The 19,055-nt window shown below is 30.0% G+C and overlaps 1 protein-coding gene across 1 annotated transcript in view; it reads left to right on the forward strand.

Moving 5' to 3' along the window:
- The first annotated feature begins 230 nt into the window (after positions 1 to 230).
- LOC145660818 (beta-glucuronidase-like) overlaps positions 231 to 19,055 on the forward strand; it is a 60,136-nt gene continuing 41,311 nt past the window's right edge. Inside the window, exons 1-2 of the mRNA XM_081726237.1 lie at positions 231 to 256; positions 4,449 to 5,127. Coding sequence (XP_081582363.1) covers positions 231 to 256; positions 4,449 to 5,127 — 705 coding nt within the window. The remainder of the gene's footprint in view (positions 257 to 4,448; positions 5,128 to 19,055) is intronic.

Consider the following 19,055-nt stretch of genomic DNA (forward strand, 5'->3'; position numbering starts at 1 on the left):
TATGTATTTGTAAAATTTCAGTGTGTTCAGGCTTACTTAATGATAAGTCTATCAGATACAGAGCTCAAAGCTCCCAGCTTAAAGTGCTAGGAACATGAATATTGTAATTGCAATTTTCGTTTTTCTTTTCTTTTTTTTCAAAAAAAAAAAAAAAAAAAAAATTAACAACTTACTTATAGTATAATAGTAGGTACATATAACATTTACGTTTCTACTCTAACCTTAGAACTATGATCGAGGATTATGTGACTGGAACGTAATCCGTCGACTGAGATTCGACTGTATTTTCATGACGCAAGTTCTTGTCAGTAGTCTCATAACGCACTCGTTTAATTACACAGTTTGTGAGCATAATGACAGGGAAGTGGAAAAATTACTTGAGAAAACTAGGAAAAAACTTGGGAACAATTAGGCGACAAATTAAAATTTTATTATGTATAATAGAGATTTTCAAGAAGTTACATAGTTATTTTTCATTGAAGAGCATCTGTGTGATAAAGAGAACGATATTGAATGCGAATCAATCTCTTAAGCTGACTCATTGGGAAATTATTTACAAATCTTATTTCGCAAGCTATGAAATCACGAAGTTCAGAGGTGCTTTCAATCATCACCACATTTTGGCAAACAGGTAGATTTCGAGATATTATTTCACAGAACGATATCATAAAGGTACTACGGCAAGCATTATATCTTTGTGATGATGTATTGTGGTTATTGAAAATGAGGTTAAACACAGGCATACGTTGCCATGTTCTCTTTCGATAGCGATTCCTTAGGAAATCAGGGAATTCAATCACATTTTTTCCTTGTAGAATGATCTTTACTCTTTCCTGAACCAATACAAGTTATTGTTTTCGCATATTGAAATATTGAAATACCAACGACCTTGTATAACGATTTCAAGTATGGCGCCTCAGTTAAATCTATTCACTAAACTCACTCCTCAGTTTTATGAATTATAATGGATAATGTAAAGACAATAAGGGATATCAAAAATGTAGGAAGTAATCCAGATAATATGCACAAAATGCTATTATGTGAATCAGTAATAGTTTCAAATCCTTTAGTATTATGTATAAATTAGGATGCCAATCTATTATGACGTCATAAAATGCGTACCCAGATTTTTGGTCTTTAAGAGAACGTTTGGAAATATTTTCTTACTTTATTTAGTAGCATTTTGTAGACATTATTCGGCTTATATCCTACATTTTTTTGGACGAAAAGATCCAATATATTTCAGTCAAAAATTTTCTTGTAAGCCTTATATCTGGAGAACTACATAGTGTAGGAAACCTAAACTTTCACTTTATTCACAAGTAACACTTCCCAAGTGTAACACTCCGATTTTGATAAAATTTGGCAGATAGATACTACACATGAAATAAAAGAATACGTGTTTTCTATTTCCTGCGAAAAACTGTTTCAGGGGCAAAAGAACCCACCAACAATTTTGAAAGTTGACGTCTGAAAGGCAAAAACAAGTAAACCATGTGAACGAAATTGTGCACAGATATTGTAGACATAAAATGAGGGAATACGTGTTTTTTTATTTTCCTGAAAGAAAAAAAAACGGTTGGGTGGGGCACCAACCCCTCCAAAACTTTGATCACGAAATATTAAAAGTGCTAATAACAGTATATCAGATGTATGTAAATGACATGAAGAATTGCAACGAAACTTTGTGTAGGGACTACACGCAAAAAGTAAACGAAACGTTTTTTTTTTTTTTTAATTTTCTGCGGAAAAACGGTTTTAGGTGCAAAAGCCCCAACCCAAAATTTTAAACATTCGTCCGAAAGGCAAGAAGAATTGGACTTAAGTGAATGAAATTATGCACAGATATTGTAGACGTAAAATGAGGGAATACGTGTTTTGTATTTTCCTGGAAAAAACGGTTGGGTGGGGCACCAACCCCTCCAAAACTTTGATCACGAAATATCAAAAGTGCTAATAACAGTATATCAGATGTGTGTAAAGGACATGAAGAATTGGAAAGAAACTTTGTGTAGGGACTATACGAAAAAATAAACGAACACTTTTTTTTTAAAAAAAATTTCTGCGGAAAAGCAGTTTTAGATGCAAAAGCCCCCCACCCAAAATTTTAAACATTGTCGTCCGAAAGGCAAGAAGAAGTGGACCGAAGTGAATGAAATTGTGCACAAATATTGTAGAGGTAAGGTGAGGGAATATGTGTTTCGTATTTTCCTGAAAAAAAAAGAAAGAAAAAGAAACGAAAATCTGTTGTGTGGACCGAGGCGTTGGGTGGCGGAAGGAGTGGACCGAAGCGAATGGAATTGTGTGTAAATATTGGGTATGTAAAATAAGTCCTTTCGTGTTTCAGAAGTGTCTCCATCCGATTTCTTCAAATTTGGCAGATCAACAGTAAGCACAAACAGTATAGCGTATTTTATAGTATTTCAGGAGGCGCCTTCAACCTTTACAGTGTTTTTCCGCATAAACAAAGACACGTATCGATTTATTTCCTGTCTACTGTTGATGTGCAAAATGTGAAGCAAATCGGATAGGGACACTGAGAAACACGAAAGGCCTTATTTTACATAAACAATATTTACACACAATTTCATTTGTTTCGGTCTACTCCTTCCTGCACTATTACGGGAATATTTACTTTTTTCGGAGGAGGCCTAGGCCCCAACACTGTTTTCTGCAGAAATTAAAACACATTTCGTTTATTGTTTTGTGAATTGTCCCTATACGAAGTTCCGTTGTAATTCTCCATATTCTTTAGGAACTTCTGACGCATACTTATTTGCACTTTTGATATCCCGTAGTTTACAGTTTAAAAGGTTTGTGCCCCACCCAACCGCTTTTTCCCAGTAAAATACGAAACCCGTATTACCTTGTTTTACGTCTACAGTATCTGTGCACAATTTCATTCCCTTGGGTCCACTTCTTCTTGCCTTTCGGGCGTCAACTTTCAACATTTATTGTGGGAATTTTTGCTCCGTAAAACCCTTTTTCCGCAGAAAATGAAAAACCTGTATTTGATTATTTTTTGCGTATTGTCACTCCACAAAGTTTCATTCCAATTCTTCATGTCCTTTAAACACTTCTGATATATTGTTATTAGTACTTTTGACATTTCATGATCAAAGGTTTGGAGGGTCCGGGCCTCACCCAACCGTTTTTTCCAGGAAAATACGAAACCCGTACTCCCTCATTTTACTTCTACATTATCTGTGCACAATTTCGTTTACTTCGGTTCATTTGTTTTGTCCTTTCGTTCGTTAAATTTCAAAATTTTTGGTGGGGGTTTTTGATCCCTAAAACCGTTTTTCTGCAGAAAATAAAAACCCTTATTAGTTTAATTTTTGCGTATTGTCCCTTCATAAAGTTTCCTTGCAATTCTCCATGTCCTTTACACACATCTGATATACCGTACTCTTATTAGCACTTTTGATATTTCATGATCCAAGTTTTGGAGGGCTCCGTGCCCCAGCTAACCGTTTCTTTCCAGGAAAATACGAAATACTTATTCCTTCATTTTGCGTCTACAATATCTGTGCACAATTTCGTGGACTTCGGTGCACTTGTTTTCGCCTTACGGGCGTCAACTTTCAAAATTTTGGGTGAGGGTTTTTGCCTCCTAAAACCGTTTTTCCGCAGATAATAAAACACACGTATTCGTTTATTTCATGTGTAGTATCTACATGGGCGGCGATGGGGGACAAAGTGAGAAGTTGCCCCCTCACTTTTTTGAAGTTACCCCTTAATGTATGTAGTTTCATTTGGAAATGTAAAGTTATTGCATGTATTACTGCTTCATAGAAAAAAATGATTCCATATAATATATGCCGTTGAATGAGTACGTATTGGTTATTTGTCTTCCCGTGGAGTTAAGAAACCTACAAGAATTGCGTTTTAATTGCCACGGAAAATGGTCCAAAAACTACCTGTTTGAACGCAACAATTTCAGCGTACTAGTCAGCCGCTTTGAAATTAATTGAGAAAACATTTCGAAAAAAAAAAGTCTTTCACAAGTTATTCTTTAATTGCACAAAACTTAGCAGTTCATAAAATGTCTTCTTTGTCCTAATAGTACGGAATATTAATTAAGAGAGTAATAAGAAATAACTACTAACGTTTCCATTGTTTTGCAGTGAAATATACGAGTGAAGTGATGTGTTTAGGGGTGTACGAGTGTATAAAAAATTAAATTTAGTGAATTCAACATTATTCTAGGTTTCAAGATTATTTTGTATAACTGCTGGAGTGTGGAGTTACTCTAAGTATTGTTGAGTTTTTATGTATTCCAAGAAAGTGAAAATGGCAACGAACATGTTTTGGAAAGCTGCAAAAATAAGCATTTCTTTAAATGTCGTAGCATATATTTGTAGTATTTACTGTCTTCTAAGAGTAATAAACATACATTTAATAGCATGTGTGGAATTAAAAATATAAGTTGTTTTCATTCTGAAAAGAATTCCCCGAGGAGCTCGATATGCTGTTGCGAAGAAGTTGGCATCTATCATCGCAGATTGTGTAAACCAAAATGACACCTCTGCCTGGAAAAAATTATTAAGTTTCCCTTATTATGGACTCCATATACCAACTGAGAGAAAGAACAAATCTCTCACAAACCCCGTGAAAGAAAACCTAAATCTGTCTTCTCCACCAACAAATCGCTTCAAAAAGAAGAAAAAATCAGAGCTCTCCAAAAGAGTGGCAGCGAAAATTTCGGATTTTGACACAAAAGGTGCAATTAGATTGTTAAGTTCAGATGACACATTGGCCCCAGTGAACGAGGAGATCTATAAGCTTCTCATCAATAAACATCCCATGCCATCTAGGGAACTCTCGATTCCAGATCCTTCTTTGGAAAGTGACCCTGTATTAACGGTGGATGCTAAGATGGTTTCGAGAGCTATCTATAGTTTTCCCAGTGGTTCAGCTCCAGGCATTGATGGCTTATCTCCACAACATCTAAAGGATATGTTATCCAAATCGGCAGGGGAAGCAGCTGAAATATTATTGGATAACCTAACGAGGTTAATTAATCTCATTTTGTGTGGAAGAGTGCCTCAAGATATACGAAAATATTTCTTTGGAGCCACACTTTGTGCACTCCGTAAGAAAGAAGGCGGAATTCGTACAATAGCTGTAGGTTGCACCTTAAGAAGATTGGCTTCTAAGCTCGTATGCTCCAGTGTGTACCAGCAATGCTCTTCCTATTTTCAGCCCAACCAATTAGGGTTCGCAACGAAAAGAGGATGTGAAGCAATTATTCATTCAACTCGAACTTTTATCAAGAACCATGAAAATTCACAGCACGTCATTCTCAAAATAGATTATAAAAATGCCTTTAATACGGTGGAACGGGATATCATGTTAAGTTAAATAAAGAAACAGCTCCCTGCCACCTACCCCTTTTTCTGGCAAAACTATGCTTGTCCATCAATGCTGTTTTTTGGAGAGAAAACAATACTGTCCCAGGTCGGTTGTAAAAAAGGGGATCCCGCTAACCCAATGCTTTTCAGCTTATCAATCCATCCTATAGTTCGCAAATTATCATCGGAACTAAACTTATTTTATCTGGATGCTGGTACTTTGGGTGGGTCCTCACAATCCGTTTTTCAGGATGTGAATATTTTATTAGCGGAGTCTAAACGCATTGGTTTAGAAGTTAATCCTTCTAAATGTGAACTGTTTTTCACATCTGGACAAGTGGACACCACTATTGTATCACAATTTCAACAGCTTCTTCCTGGACTTCGAACAGTTAATGCGAACCAGCTATTTCTTCTAGGTGCTCCACTGCATGAAACAGGCTACGAAATAGCTTTTAATGAGCACCTAAATCAGCTTAAAACTGTTATTGAACGGTTAAAAATTTTACCATCTCACTTGGCATATTTCCTTTTAAAAAATTGCATGGGTATACCAAAGTTACAATATTTTCTTCGAACTACTCCAACATGGCATATGCCATCTCTACTTCTCCAAATGGATGCCTGCCTGAAAAAAGCATTAGAGTCTATAGTAAATATATCTATGAATCAAATACAATGGACACAAGCCAGTCTTCCAATTCGATTCGGAGGTTTGAATATCCGCAGAGTCTCCGACCTCAGCCTTCCAGCTTTTGTTTCCTCGTGTTATGGGGTAAGACCACTCATCTCCAACATTCTTAACATTTCCGTTGATGATGTGGTCATTCATCACTTGATAGAGGCAATTGACGTATGGAAGTTTTTATTTGGACAAGATATACCATCCACATTAGAAGTACAGAAAAGCTGAGACAAAATAATCTTAAAATCAATTATTGAACAAGAGTTACTTTTGGATAATATATTTGATATAGCTCGCTTTAAGGCCTTACAAGATAAAGAATCTGGCGCATGGTTGCAATCAATTCCATCGAGGGATATTGGAACTTTCATGGATAACAATTCTTTTCGTCTTTGTGTTGCTCTACGTCTTGGCATGAACATGTGTAAAAAATTTACATGCATTTGTCGGGAGCAAGTCAATGAAAAGTGTTTGCATCCATTGAGCTGTCCCAAAAGCGCAGGCAGAGTGTCCCGTCACGCTGAATTAAATGATATCCTAAAGCGTGCTTTGTCCAGCATAGACGTGTCTTCAATTTTAGAACCATCAGGTTTATTAAGAGATGATGGGAAAAGACCAGATGGCATCACGTTAATCCCCTGGGAAAATGGGCAATGTCTAGTATGGGATGTCAATTGTGTTGATACTTTTGCGGCTTCTCATATCGTATCAACATCTAAGGAAGCTGGAAGTGCGGCAGAAACAGCGTGCAGACGAAAACATTTAAAATATAAATGCTTAAAAGAAGACCATTTTTTCATTCCCTTTGCTGTTGAAACAATGGGTGTTTTCAGCAAAGAGGCAAAGAATCTAGTGAAACAAATAGGTTCACAGTTGGTTGCGAAAACAGGAGATCCGCGGAGCAAACAATTTTTAATACAGAGACTCAGTTTAGCAATTCAGCGGGGAAGCGCAGCTTGTATTTTTAAATCATTCCCCTCTGCTCCTATTATGGAAGAAGTTTTATTTATCTTAAATAGTTAATCCGTTCCACGCTAGCCACATCTACCATCAAGTACTGCTATAAGTAGGGGTGGGGTGGGGATTCTGCGCCACCTCATCATTTCCAATAACAATCTAGCACACCATCAATAATAATAGCGCACTCCTAATAACAATAGCGCATCCCCCTACCTCCAAATAACTTCTAAAATACCCCTAATAATTTCTACCGCACTCCCTACTTCCCAAATAACTTCTATCACCATATCAAATAACTTCTATCTTACTCATAATAACTTCTAATGCATTCTATTACTAAATCTAGTTACAAAAACCAAAAAAATCACTAAATCTAGTTATAAAAATCACTAAATTTAGTAAAATAAAATTACAAAACACTTTTATGATTTTACCATAAAAGTTAACTAAATTCTACATAATTACATAATACTTACAAATTAGTATATTGATTGTTACAAGTTCGGATACTGATAATGGAATCGTCTACTAACCTCGTTCTCTATAGGAAACAATGACTTCTTAAACTCTGTCCACTGATCATAATTCAAGCTGAATAGACAGCCGTTAATATCAAAAACAACTTGAACTTCGGTTTGCACATTTTTCACAATTACATTAAAGTTATTAGTAAGTATAAATTTCTTTTGAGGATCCATTCTATTCACTCCATTTTTTACTTCTGACAACATATTTTTGATCATTTTTATTATTTTTTGGATTCACATACAGAACTCAACAGTTGGATAGTTATCTTTTAAATCAGTGTATTTGATTTTTATTCCATCTTTAACGATCTCATCAATCATTTTATCTGTTAAGTGTTTTGTAAATCTAGGTGGAAGAAATACCTTAAACTCCTCACATTCAACTAAAATGCTCTTTCCAAACTTAGTTTTAATCTTTTCCATTTTCACAATCTTATATTCTGTATTTAATTCTAATTCTCTTAATCCAATAACCTGTTTTTGTTCAAGACTTCCAAGTTTATTTAAAAGTTCAATATGACTCGCCATCGTATTTATTATATTAAAACTTTTTAAAAATCAGTTTCTAATAGCCTCGAATTTCGTTAAGTATGTCATTGATTCTGTTAACAATATCTCTTACATTTTCACCTGTTAATTCACCATTCATGAGCTTAATTACATTAAGCTCATCTTTAAACAGCCGAATTCGATTCACCATATTTTTATAATATTCTTTCTTTGAAGCTATATTAAACCGTGTTGATAGACCAGTGATAACAGCAGAAGCCGAAGCAAATGCAGTTGTAATAATTGAATACACTGTAACAGGAATAAATACATTGATGAACCCTGTAGAAGCTGATAATAGAATTGATAACGTAATAAGAGTAATATAAACACATTTTATTCTCTTAAACTTCCTTTTGTTTTTCATTAATAACTTCTCAAGATTTAATATAGTATCTTCAATTAACACAATTAAATTCTCACGTGGAATGTTATCTGGAATAGTCATTTTATTAAATAAGTTTTTATGATATTATCATAAAAACACTTACAAACTAAACTAATCTAATAAACATATTATATAATTGATTTATATCTTCTCAATTATTTTTTCTTTCTCAACATCATACTCTAAATTTTTCTTACCAATCATAACAACATAGCAAATTGTTTTATCTGATACATCGCTTTCAAAATTAACAGTCAGTTTCAAATTAGTTCTATCACTTACAGTTACTGATTTATGCTTGCTTGTGTTAATTACGAACATCGGCCTATTTTCTAAAAATTCCTTAGGATAATAAAACATCTCAGTATTTCCAATTGTAGCTCGCTTATATACCGTATACATTTCATAAACTTTCAAATATTTATGTTTTGCAAAATCTAAGTTTAAAGATTCTAATGGGAAAGATTCATTTCTAGAATTACGAAAATGGATATTCTGAACTTTACAATGATCAAAATAGCTTGAATCTCTTTCTTGATTATCATTTCTATCAGTTTGGAAAAAGGCAATCACAAAATTAGGCATATCAAATTCACTTGAGTTAAATTGTGTAGTTAAATCGAATTCTAAATATTTGCCTGTAACTGATTTCTGTAACCATTGATACGTGTTAAATGAAATAGGAATCTTACCTTCTTTTAACATATTAGATCTTAACAAGGTGGCATAGTTAGGTTCATAATTAACAATAGGCATTCTTAACTCCATATTTGTAATCTTAATTTTACCTGGATGTGGTTGATCATTCTCATATGTTCCATCCTGCTTTTTTGTTTTCCAAATAGCAAATGCATTATCATCAGAACCACTTCTTTTAAATGTATATTTCAATCCTCCTTTCCACATAATATCTTTAAAATCTGAACAAAATCCTGGCAAAAGTCTTAGCAAAAACACTATTTCTTCATCTGTTCTTGCCCACGTAATTCCTTCCCATCCACATTCATCATAGTGATTTGCCTCTGGTTTTGAAATCGTACATGTGTTTACAGCTGTTGAAGTTAAGCCAGGATAATCTATAATATCTAATATCTGTCCATGCTTACTAATTTGAATTTGAGAAAACAAATGTGGGAAGAAATTATTAATAAGTCTAATATTTTGACCAGTAGTATATTCTCCATCACCATCTCTACCTCTAATTTCAAAAGTTACATAAATATCAGCATAATAAGGATGTATGAAGCCATCACCCACGTCAATATCGAATTCAATAGACCTGTTTGGCTTATTTAAATTCTCGATTGTTTTTTGATTAGGTTTAAAGGATTGTAATTCATATGATTCTATCTTATCCATATTTATTATAAAAATATTTATAATCGTTTTATGAATTAAGCCCATAAAATAAACCCATAAAAACTTAAATATAACTTATCCAAATATCCTTATTCCTATTAACCTGACTAATAATTTCTGAAAAACTATACCCATCTGTAAACATTTTTAACACTGTAATGCATAAATGTCCACAAATTACCTCGTTAAATTGTTGTATACGGCTGCTATTGTACTCTATATTATGACCAAGATATTTTACGAGTGTTTTTGGCGGATTACCTCCAAATGAATCAAACACATACTTTCTATTTCCTTTTTTCCAATAACAAATCCAATGCGTTCCTATATTTTTAGACGTATCAAAATTAACAATACCATACTCATTCTTCCTTGGTTGTTTAGGCAATTCATCACTCATAAATACACCTCTAAAGTTTTTTATCTTAAATTTTTTAACAAGTTGTATTAGATCTAAATTACTTAAAGGTTTAATTTCTTCTTTTTCTTTACTGTTTTGGAGTTTACGTTTTTTGAAAGCTTACCACCTTGTTTTTCTTCCATTGCTAAGTTATGTCGCTTTTGTTCTTTTAATTCCATTTTATTCTTTTTTGCATCATCTACAGTCTTAGCAATAGCAGCCGCACCTCCAGCAACAGAACCTAGAGCACCTATTAAAGCTAAAATCGTTGGAATAGTAAATATAAAACCACCATAATGAACTTTATTATCATTTGTCTTCATTTCTTTGTTTATTTTCTTAAGTTGTGGTATAGAAAGAGATAGAGACATACATTGTCCTTTACTTAGTTTTGCTTCCTTTTGTTTGAGTTGTTTGTTAGTTAAAATGTGATCTATATTTAATTGTTTAAGTTCCTGATTAGGAATCGTAAATGTAAAACCTTTTAACTGCATATTTATTATATAATTAAAAGCTTTTTATGAAAAAATTCCATAAAAAGTACATATATAAACCTAAATCTAAAAAATACTTATAAACCTAATCTTACTTTCATTACTTATAAACCTAAACCAAATCTTACTTTTGTATTCATCATTAAAGCAGTTCCAAGAGCAGGTAGTTTTTCAGTTATTAAATTAGCATCTTTATCAAAAACTCTTTCCCAAGCTTTATTTTCTAATTCCTTATCTGCAATATGTCTTGATTCTGTATCTTTATTATCCCTATAGTATATATCATGTTCTTTACAAGCCTCATCTAATTTGTTAATACCTTCATCACCTCTTTCTAATCTTTCTTCTAACTTAGTCCCAGGCCCGCAAAATCTAAATCCTGGAATATGCAACTCAAATGGATGTTTATTAATCAAATCATTTACTAATCCTTTTCCATACTTTTCACTATTCCAAAATTTTGGTGGCAGTGTATTCAATATCTTTATCAAATAACCTATACCTTTTGGATCATTAGGTATAAATTGTGCAAGTTTAGAATTAATCATATCCATAATACCTACTTTCTCATTATAAAAGTTATCATTTCCAGATTTTTCTTCCCCATCAATAACAATCAAACGATCAATCAGTTTTCTCACATCATCCATCCATATGTATTCTTTTGATAATTCGTTATATACCTTTATTCCTTCTCCAGATTTTGGTGTCTTTTTTGAAGGTGTTGTTGGTTTTATATATTCATCCCAAATAGGTTTGATAATTTCTTTATATTTTCTACCTTTACTAGATTTTTGTTTTCTTGTACTTGGATCATTATTATGAAATGCAACACTAGAATCAATTACTATTTGTTTATATTTTTCTAGATCATCATCATTATAATTTGTTGGATTATGTTTTGTCAATAATTCCCATAAACCTTCTGTTCCTGTATAATGTCGATTATTAATAACTAAATCATCACCATGAATTTTAACTTCCGCATTTCCTATCATATGTATAATTTTCCCATCTTCATCATATGGTTGTATTCCAAAACTTTTATCATCTCTAGTTGCATAATATCTTGAGGCAATTTTACCCAAATGAGTTGTTGCTAAAGATTCTATTCCTTCTACTTTATATTTAATTTGTTTCTTCATGTGTTTTATTTCTTCTGTTATAGGCGTATCACTTTCATTTATAGAACTATCATACATAGGCGGTGTTTCTAATAAGCTTGAATCCACTCTAGCACTTTTATGTGCAACTGGAACTAACTCTTGAATTAGATTTTTATTATCTTCTGCTACTTTTGATATATCTTGTCCTAAATCTTTAATTGCATCAATAAGAGGCTGATCTTGTTCTTTAAATTTTTCATACTTACTTCGATTACTTTGTTTAACTTCCTTAAATCTTTTAATAAGTTCTTCTTTTAACTTAATATACTTCTTAGCTTTATTAACATCCATTTATTATATAAAGAAAAAAAATAAAAACATAACATAACATAACATAACATAACATAACATAACATAACATAACATAACATAACATAACATAACATAACATAACAAAACATAACATATACGTTCACCTGCATTCATATACGTTTAGTTTACACTTTTAGAAATTCTTTAATTTTATTTCTATATTTACCATTATTCACCTTCCTAGTCATATCTATTGTTAAGAAACCATGTTCTTCACTCCAACACTTGCTACATAATGATTGTAATTTTTCAAACGACATATCAGATGCAACAAATTCATCATATATATGTTTTAAATTTACATTGTCCTGTCTAAATATACAAAGAAAGTTTAAGTTGTCCCTAATTAATTGTTTTGGCACTTTAGAATATGTTTGTCCAAGATAGAAACAGTTCAAACCCTTATGACGCCCTCGAGTAAAATATTCTCTAACGTGATTTTGTTCTTCTAATATGAAATCATCAAATACTACCACAGAATAATCCTCACATTCATCTAATGGAATAATCTCTTCATTGTTTCCTTTTATTATTGCTATTGTGTCTTTAATATTACGTTCTATATCTCGAAAAAGTTGTATTAAGTGTTGGTATTTAGGTTGATTTAAACTTTTAGAATATATATAAACATTTGCATATTTTAACCATTTAGGTGCTAACAAAAAATTATCAATCATTAACGTCGTTTTACCACAACCACTAGGCCCAACTATTAAACATCTTATATCATCAGGTAACAACTCTCCATTCCTCTTACTCTTCGCCGTTTCTTCTGTTAACCTTACTTTAATATCCCAATTATCCATATTAGTTATTTATTATATAATAAATGAAGGTATTTAATTTAAATGTTTATTCATCTGTATTAAGCATGTCATTGCATTATCCATTTGAAAACGATTTAGAAGTAGCAGTTGCAGGATTTTACACAACATACTTAACACCAAACATTACAGAAAAAATAATAAGTTGACATTTTGTAGTAGTGACTCAAAATTTACAAAACAATTCATAGTTCAACCTGGTCAATATAGTTTACAAGAATTAGAAGAATATATTATATCAAACCATCCATATACCACCAATTCTTTTAAAAATATTCAATTTACTGAGGATAGAAAGAAAAACAGAGTTAAAATATTTAGCAAGGTGTGTGATATAACTTTAGATACCATTAACACTGTATTAGGTTTTAGTGAGAAGAAGTGGATCAGTAACGTAGAACATGTTGGGGATAAGCCACCAAGGTTTCATCCGTTTGATACTATAAATATTCATTGTGATTTAGCAGAAGGTATGATTTTAAAACACAATGATACAACACACAACGAAACAGATTTAATAGCAACATTTAGAACAAATGCAGGGTTTAGAGAACCAATTATATATGAACCTAATGAAAAGATATTTTTCCCAATACATCACAATAAATTTAATAATTTCAAAGTTTCAATTAAAGATGAGAATGGTGATTTGATTGATTTTGGTGGAGCTCGTATAACTGTTTTACTTGCTGTTAAATAACTCAAATTATTATATAATAAATATGGATATTTTTGGTAATGTTACTAATAAAGAGTTCAAAAACATTAGTGATCTAGATAAATTTTTTACATCAAATAATACAAAATGGGTTGATTTCAAAAACAAAAGACTTGTTAATGTAGGTGATGCTATTGACCAACAGGATGCAGTTACTTTTCATCAGTTTGTATCAATAAATAGCACATTAGATAAATTTGTTACAAAAGAAGATTTCCAAATATCAAACAGAGAAGCAAATATATTCATTATGAAGAAAGAAACTATACATCTATTATGTCGATTGAGAACTAAAAATGTTAAAGACCCAACCTTTAGAATATTTAATCTATCGAATGGTAATAAGTTTCTCTATAATGGGAAAATAATGCATATGGAATTAAGTTTGGATAAATACTACCTACATATATTTTTGAACGATACCCTAATTGAAACTTTTCCTTTAGACATTAAAAAAGGTGATGTAATTACGTTTCAAGCAGATAAAAATTCAGCTTTTGAAGAAGGTCAATTATTGTTTGTTATTATGTACATAGAAAGAGAACTTAAATGATTTTCTATACAATAAATAATGATGATGTATTGTGTTAATTGTAAGAAATCAAGGGATACAAATAAAGATACGATTAGGATAGTACAAACAAAGAATGGAAGATATGTTAAGAAAGGTATATGTGTTGTAAGTGGTACTAATAAATCCCAATTCATTAAAAAGCGCGATTGACTATATGAAGGTGAAGGTATTAGAGAAGATATTATAGAAGAAATTCATAAACCATCTAGAAAAAATTATCCTAGGTTAAGTGTTATTATTAAAGGTATAGATGATTTATGGCAAGCGGATCTTGTGGAAATGGATAGTGGTGTGTTAAAAGGTGTTTCAAAATTAAATAAAGGGTATAAGTATTTGATAACGATTATAGATGTGTTTTCAAAATATGCATTTGCTGTTCCTGTTAAAGATAAGAGTGGTAAGAATGTTACAGAAGCATTTGAATCAGTGTTAAAAGTAAGAAAACCTAATAATTAACAAACTGATCAAGGTAAAGAGTTTTATAATAAAGAATTTGAAGATTTGATGGGAAAAAACAATATCAATCATTACTCAACATATAGTGGTAAAAAAGCTTCTGTTGTTGAAAGATTTAACAAAACACTTAAACAAAATATGTGGAAAAAATTTACTGTTCAAGGTAATTATAAATGGTTAAAAATATTGCAAGGTTTGGTTGATGAATATAATAACAAAGTACATAGAACAATTGGCATGAAACCTGTAGAAGTGAATAAGAAAAATGAGCATGTGATATTGAAAAAAGTATATAAGAAAGAATATAAGTCTGTTAAGTTAAAATATAAGATTGGTGATTATGTTCGTATAAGTAAAATTAAAGGTTTGTTTGAAAAAGGTTATACACCAAATTGGTCAACAGAAGTGTTTGTTATTAATGAGGTTATACCATCTAATCCACCAACATATAAAATTAAAGATTTAAACAATGAAGAAGTTAGAGGAAGATTTTATGAACCAGAATTATTGAAAACTAAATATAAGGATGAGTATTTGGTTGAAAAAATATTGAGAAAGAAAGGTAATAAAGTGTTTGTTAAATGGTTAGGGTTTGATGATTCACATAATAGTTGGATAGATAAAAGTAATGTAATATTATAAATGTTATATTTTATGATTATTTCATAAAAGGTATAAATAGTTTATTAAATGGTTAGGGTTTAATAATTTGTATAATAATTAAATAAATAGTTTATTAAATGGTTATGGTTTAATAATTTGCATAATAATTAAATAAATAAAAGTAATGTAATATTATAAATGTTATATTTTATGATTATTTCATAAAAGGTATAAATAGTTTATTAAATGGTTAGGGTTTATTAAATGGTTATGGTTTAATAATTTGCATAATAATTAAATAAATAAAAGTAATGTAATATTATAAATGTTATATTTTATGATTATTTCATAAAAGGTATAAATAGTTTATTAAATGGTTAGGGTTTAATAAATGGTTATGGTTTAATAATTTGCATAATAATTAAATAAATAAAGGTAATGTAATATTATAAATGTTATATTTTATGATTATTTCATAAAAGGTATAAATTGTTTTTTAAATGGTTAGGGTTTATTAAATGGTTATGGTTTAATAATTTCCATAATAATTAAATAAATAAAAGTAATGTAATATTATAAATGTTATATTTTATGATTATTTCATAAAAGGTATAAATATTTTATTAAATGGTTAGGGTTTAATAATTTGTATAATAATTAAATAAATAGTTTATTAAATGGTTAGGGTTTAATAAATGGTTATGGTTTAATAATTTGCATAATAGTTAATTAAATAAAAGTAATATAATATTATAAATTTTATCTTTTATGGTTATTTCATAAAAGGTAATAAAGTGTTTATTAAATGGTTAGGGTTTAATAAATGGTTATGGTTTAATAATTTGCATAATAGTTAATTAAATAAAAGCAATATAATATTATAAATTTTATCTTTTATGGTTATTTCATAAAAGGTAATAAAGTGTTTATTAAATGGTTAGGGTTTAATAAATGGTTATGGTTTAATAATTTGCATAATAAGTAATATAATATTATAAATTTTATCTTTTATGGTTATTTCATAAAATGTAATAAAGTGTTTATTAAATAATTAGGGTCTATTAAATGGTTAGGGTTTATTAATTTGCATAATAATTAAATAAATAAAAATAATATAATATTATAAATGTTGTAATATAATTTAATTTGTTTAAACATGAAAAATATTATGAAAATGAATTAAAAAATCTGGTGAATATAAGAAACGATACAGTGTTTTTTCATATAAGGTGTGTTATTATATGGAAAAACACTGTATCATTTTTTATGTCGACATTAACAGCTGTATTAGAAAAATAAGTTGCTAATGTTGGTATAAAAATATTATGAAAATGAATTAAAAAATTTAGTGAATATAAAATTACGATACAGTGTTTTTTCATATAAGGTGTTATTATATGGAAAAACACTGTATCATTTTTTTATGTCGACATTAACAGCTGTATTAGAAAAATAAGTTGCTAATGTTGGTATAAAAATATTATGAAAATGAATTAAAAAATTTAGTGAATATAAAATTACGATACAGTGTTTTTCCATATAAAATGAGTATGAATAATGTTAATTTTACTGGTGAGGAGATGAAGGAGATGTCAATTACAAAACTAAAACAAATATGTAAAGTCAAGAAAATCCGTAACTATAGTTCTTTAAATAAGAGTGAATTAATCAAAAAATCGAACAATATCAAAATGAACCAGATGAATTGAAAGTTATATACACAATGAAAGTTGTTGAATTAAAAAACCATTGTAAAAGGAAAGGAATAAAAGGTTATTCTAAATTAAGAAAGGCTGAACTTATTGATCGTATTAAAAAATATGAAGATGGACAAAACAGATCACAAATTAGAAACATATTTCCATTTAAACAAGATGTTTTTGAAGAATCCAAATCACAACGAATACCAATTAAAGTAGAAACAAAGGAAACAGCAATACAGAAACGATTACAAACTATCACAATTGAAAACATAGGAGGATATAAAGATCCAGTGAAGTTTTTAAATATAAGTGGGAAAGTAGTTATTAACAAAATCAAGGAAGAATTAAAGCACCATCCATTAAAAGTCAACCTTGTATTCATTTGTGATTATATTAAAGATAAAGAAGTACAAGAACGCAATTTTAAAACTATGAATGAAAGAATATTACAATCAACTGACTTAGATGAATATATAACCTATGCTAAACAAAAACTATGTAGAGAGATGGAGGAATTTCAAGGTAGAGGATCAGGATGGACATTACATCAAATTAAACATTTAGAAATCAGATTAAATAAATATGTACCATTACGAGCATCTTCATATATTGACCTTCCTAAACCAATTAAAGATAAAAAAGCAGTGATTAATGTTCAAAATAAAGATAATAAATGTTTCTTATATTGTATTGCATGTTATTTAAAACCTATAGATCACCAATCACATCCTCAACGGCCTTCAAACTATACAGAAATTGTGGATGAATTACAAGAGAAATATTGTAAGGGTATTGAATTTCCTGTACAATTAAAAGATATAGTAAAGTTTGAAAAAAGAAGTAACATATCCATTAACGTGTATACCTATGATGATGAATATAATATATACCCACTTCAAATCACAAAAAATAAGCAGGATAAACATCAATTTATTTTATGTAAAAGATGAAAATAATGATCACTTTTGTTGGATAAAGGATTTATCAAGATTAATAAGAAGTCAAGTAACAAAGCATAAGGAAAAATTATACTTTTGTGATAGGTGTTTAACAAGACATTTTAGAAATGAGATACAATTACAAGAACATGAACTATATTGTAAGGAGCATGAATCTGTTAGAATAGAACTTCCAAAACCATATGACAATCAAATACAGTTCCAAAATTATAATAGATCATTTAGAGTACCATTTGCGATATATGCCGATTTTGAATGTATGTTATGTAAAATGGAAGTAGACCATAATTGTTCTAAAACTGTGAAGTATCAAAAGCATTTACCAATGAGTTTCTGTTATTATATTAAATACTCAAATGGTGTGTATAAACGTCCTGTTAGTTATATTGGTTTAGATGCTGCAAAGGTGTTTGTGGAGAAGTTAAAACAAGAAGCAATAGAAATAAAGAAAATATATAACAAAAGAGTTAAAATGAATGGTCTAACTAAAGATGAAGAAAATAGATATAATAATTCCAATAGTTGTCATATATGTGAGAGAAACTTGAATGATTTACCACCAGCAATTGAAAAACAAATAAATATGTTAAATAAGAAAATACAATTCGCTAAAGATAATGATAGCATGATTGAAAAGTTAGAAGAATGGAAACATGAATTAGGTAAATGTTTGAAGAATATAAATATAAATAAAGCAAAAGTAAGAGATCATGATCATTTAACTGGGAAGTTTAGAGGTGCAGCTCGCAGTTATTGTAACTTAAGCTATCGAAATCCTAATTTTATTCCAGTATTTATTCACAACTTAAGTGGTTATGATACTCACCTCTTTGTTAAAGAACTTGCTTATGATAAGAATGAAATAAAACTAATTGCAAATAATGAGGAAAAATATATAACATACTCAAAATATGTGAAGGTTGATAAAAATAATGGAATTAATTTACGATTTCTAGATTCATTTAGGTTTATGCCAAGGAGTTTAGCAGAACTAGCAAATAACCTTACAAAAGAACAATATAGA

This window comes from Thermobia domestica, chromosome 9 (assembly GCF_964235325.1).
Source record: "Thermobia domestica chromosome 9, izTheDome1.hap1.1, whole genome shotgun sequence".
Taxonomy (NCBI): Eukaryota; Metazoa; Arthropoda; class Insecta; order Zygentoma; family Lepismatidae; genus Thermobia; species Thermobia domestica.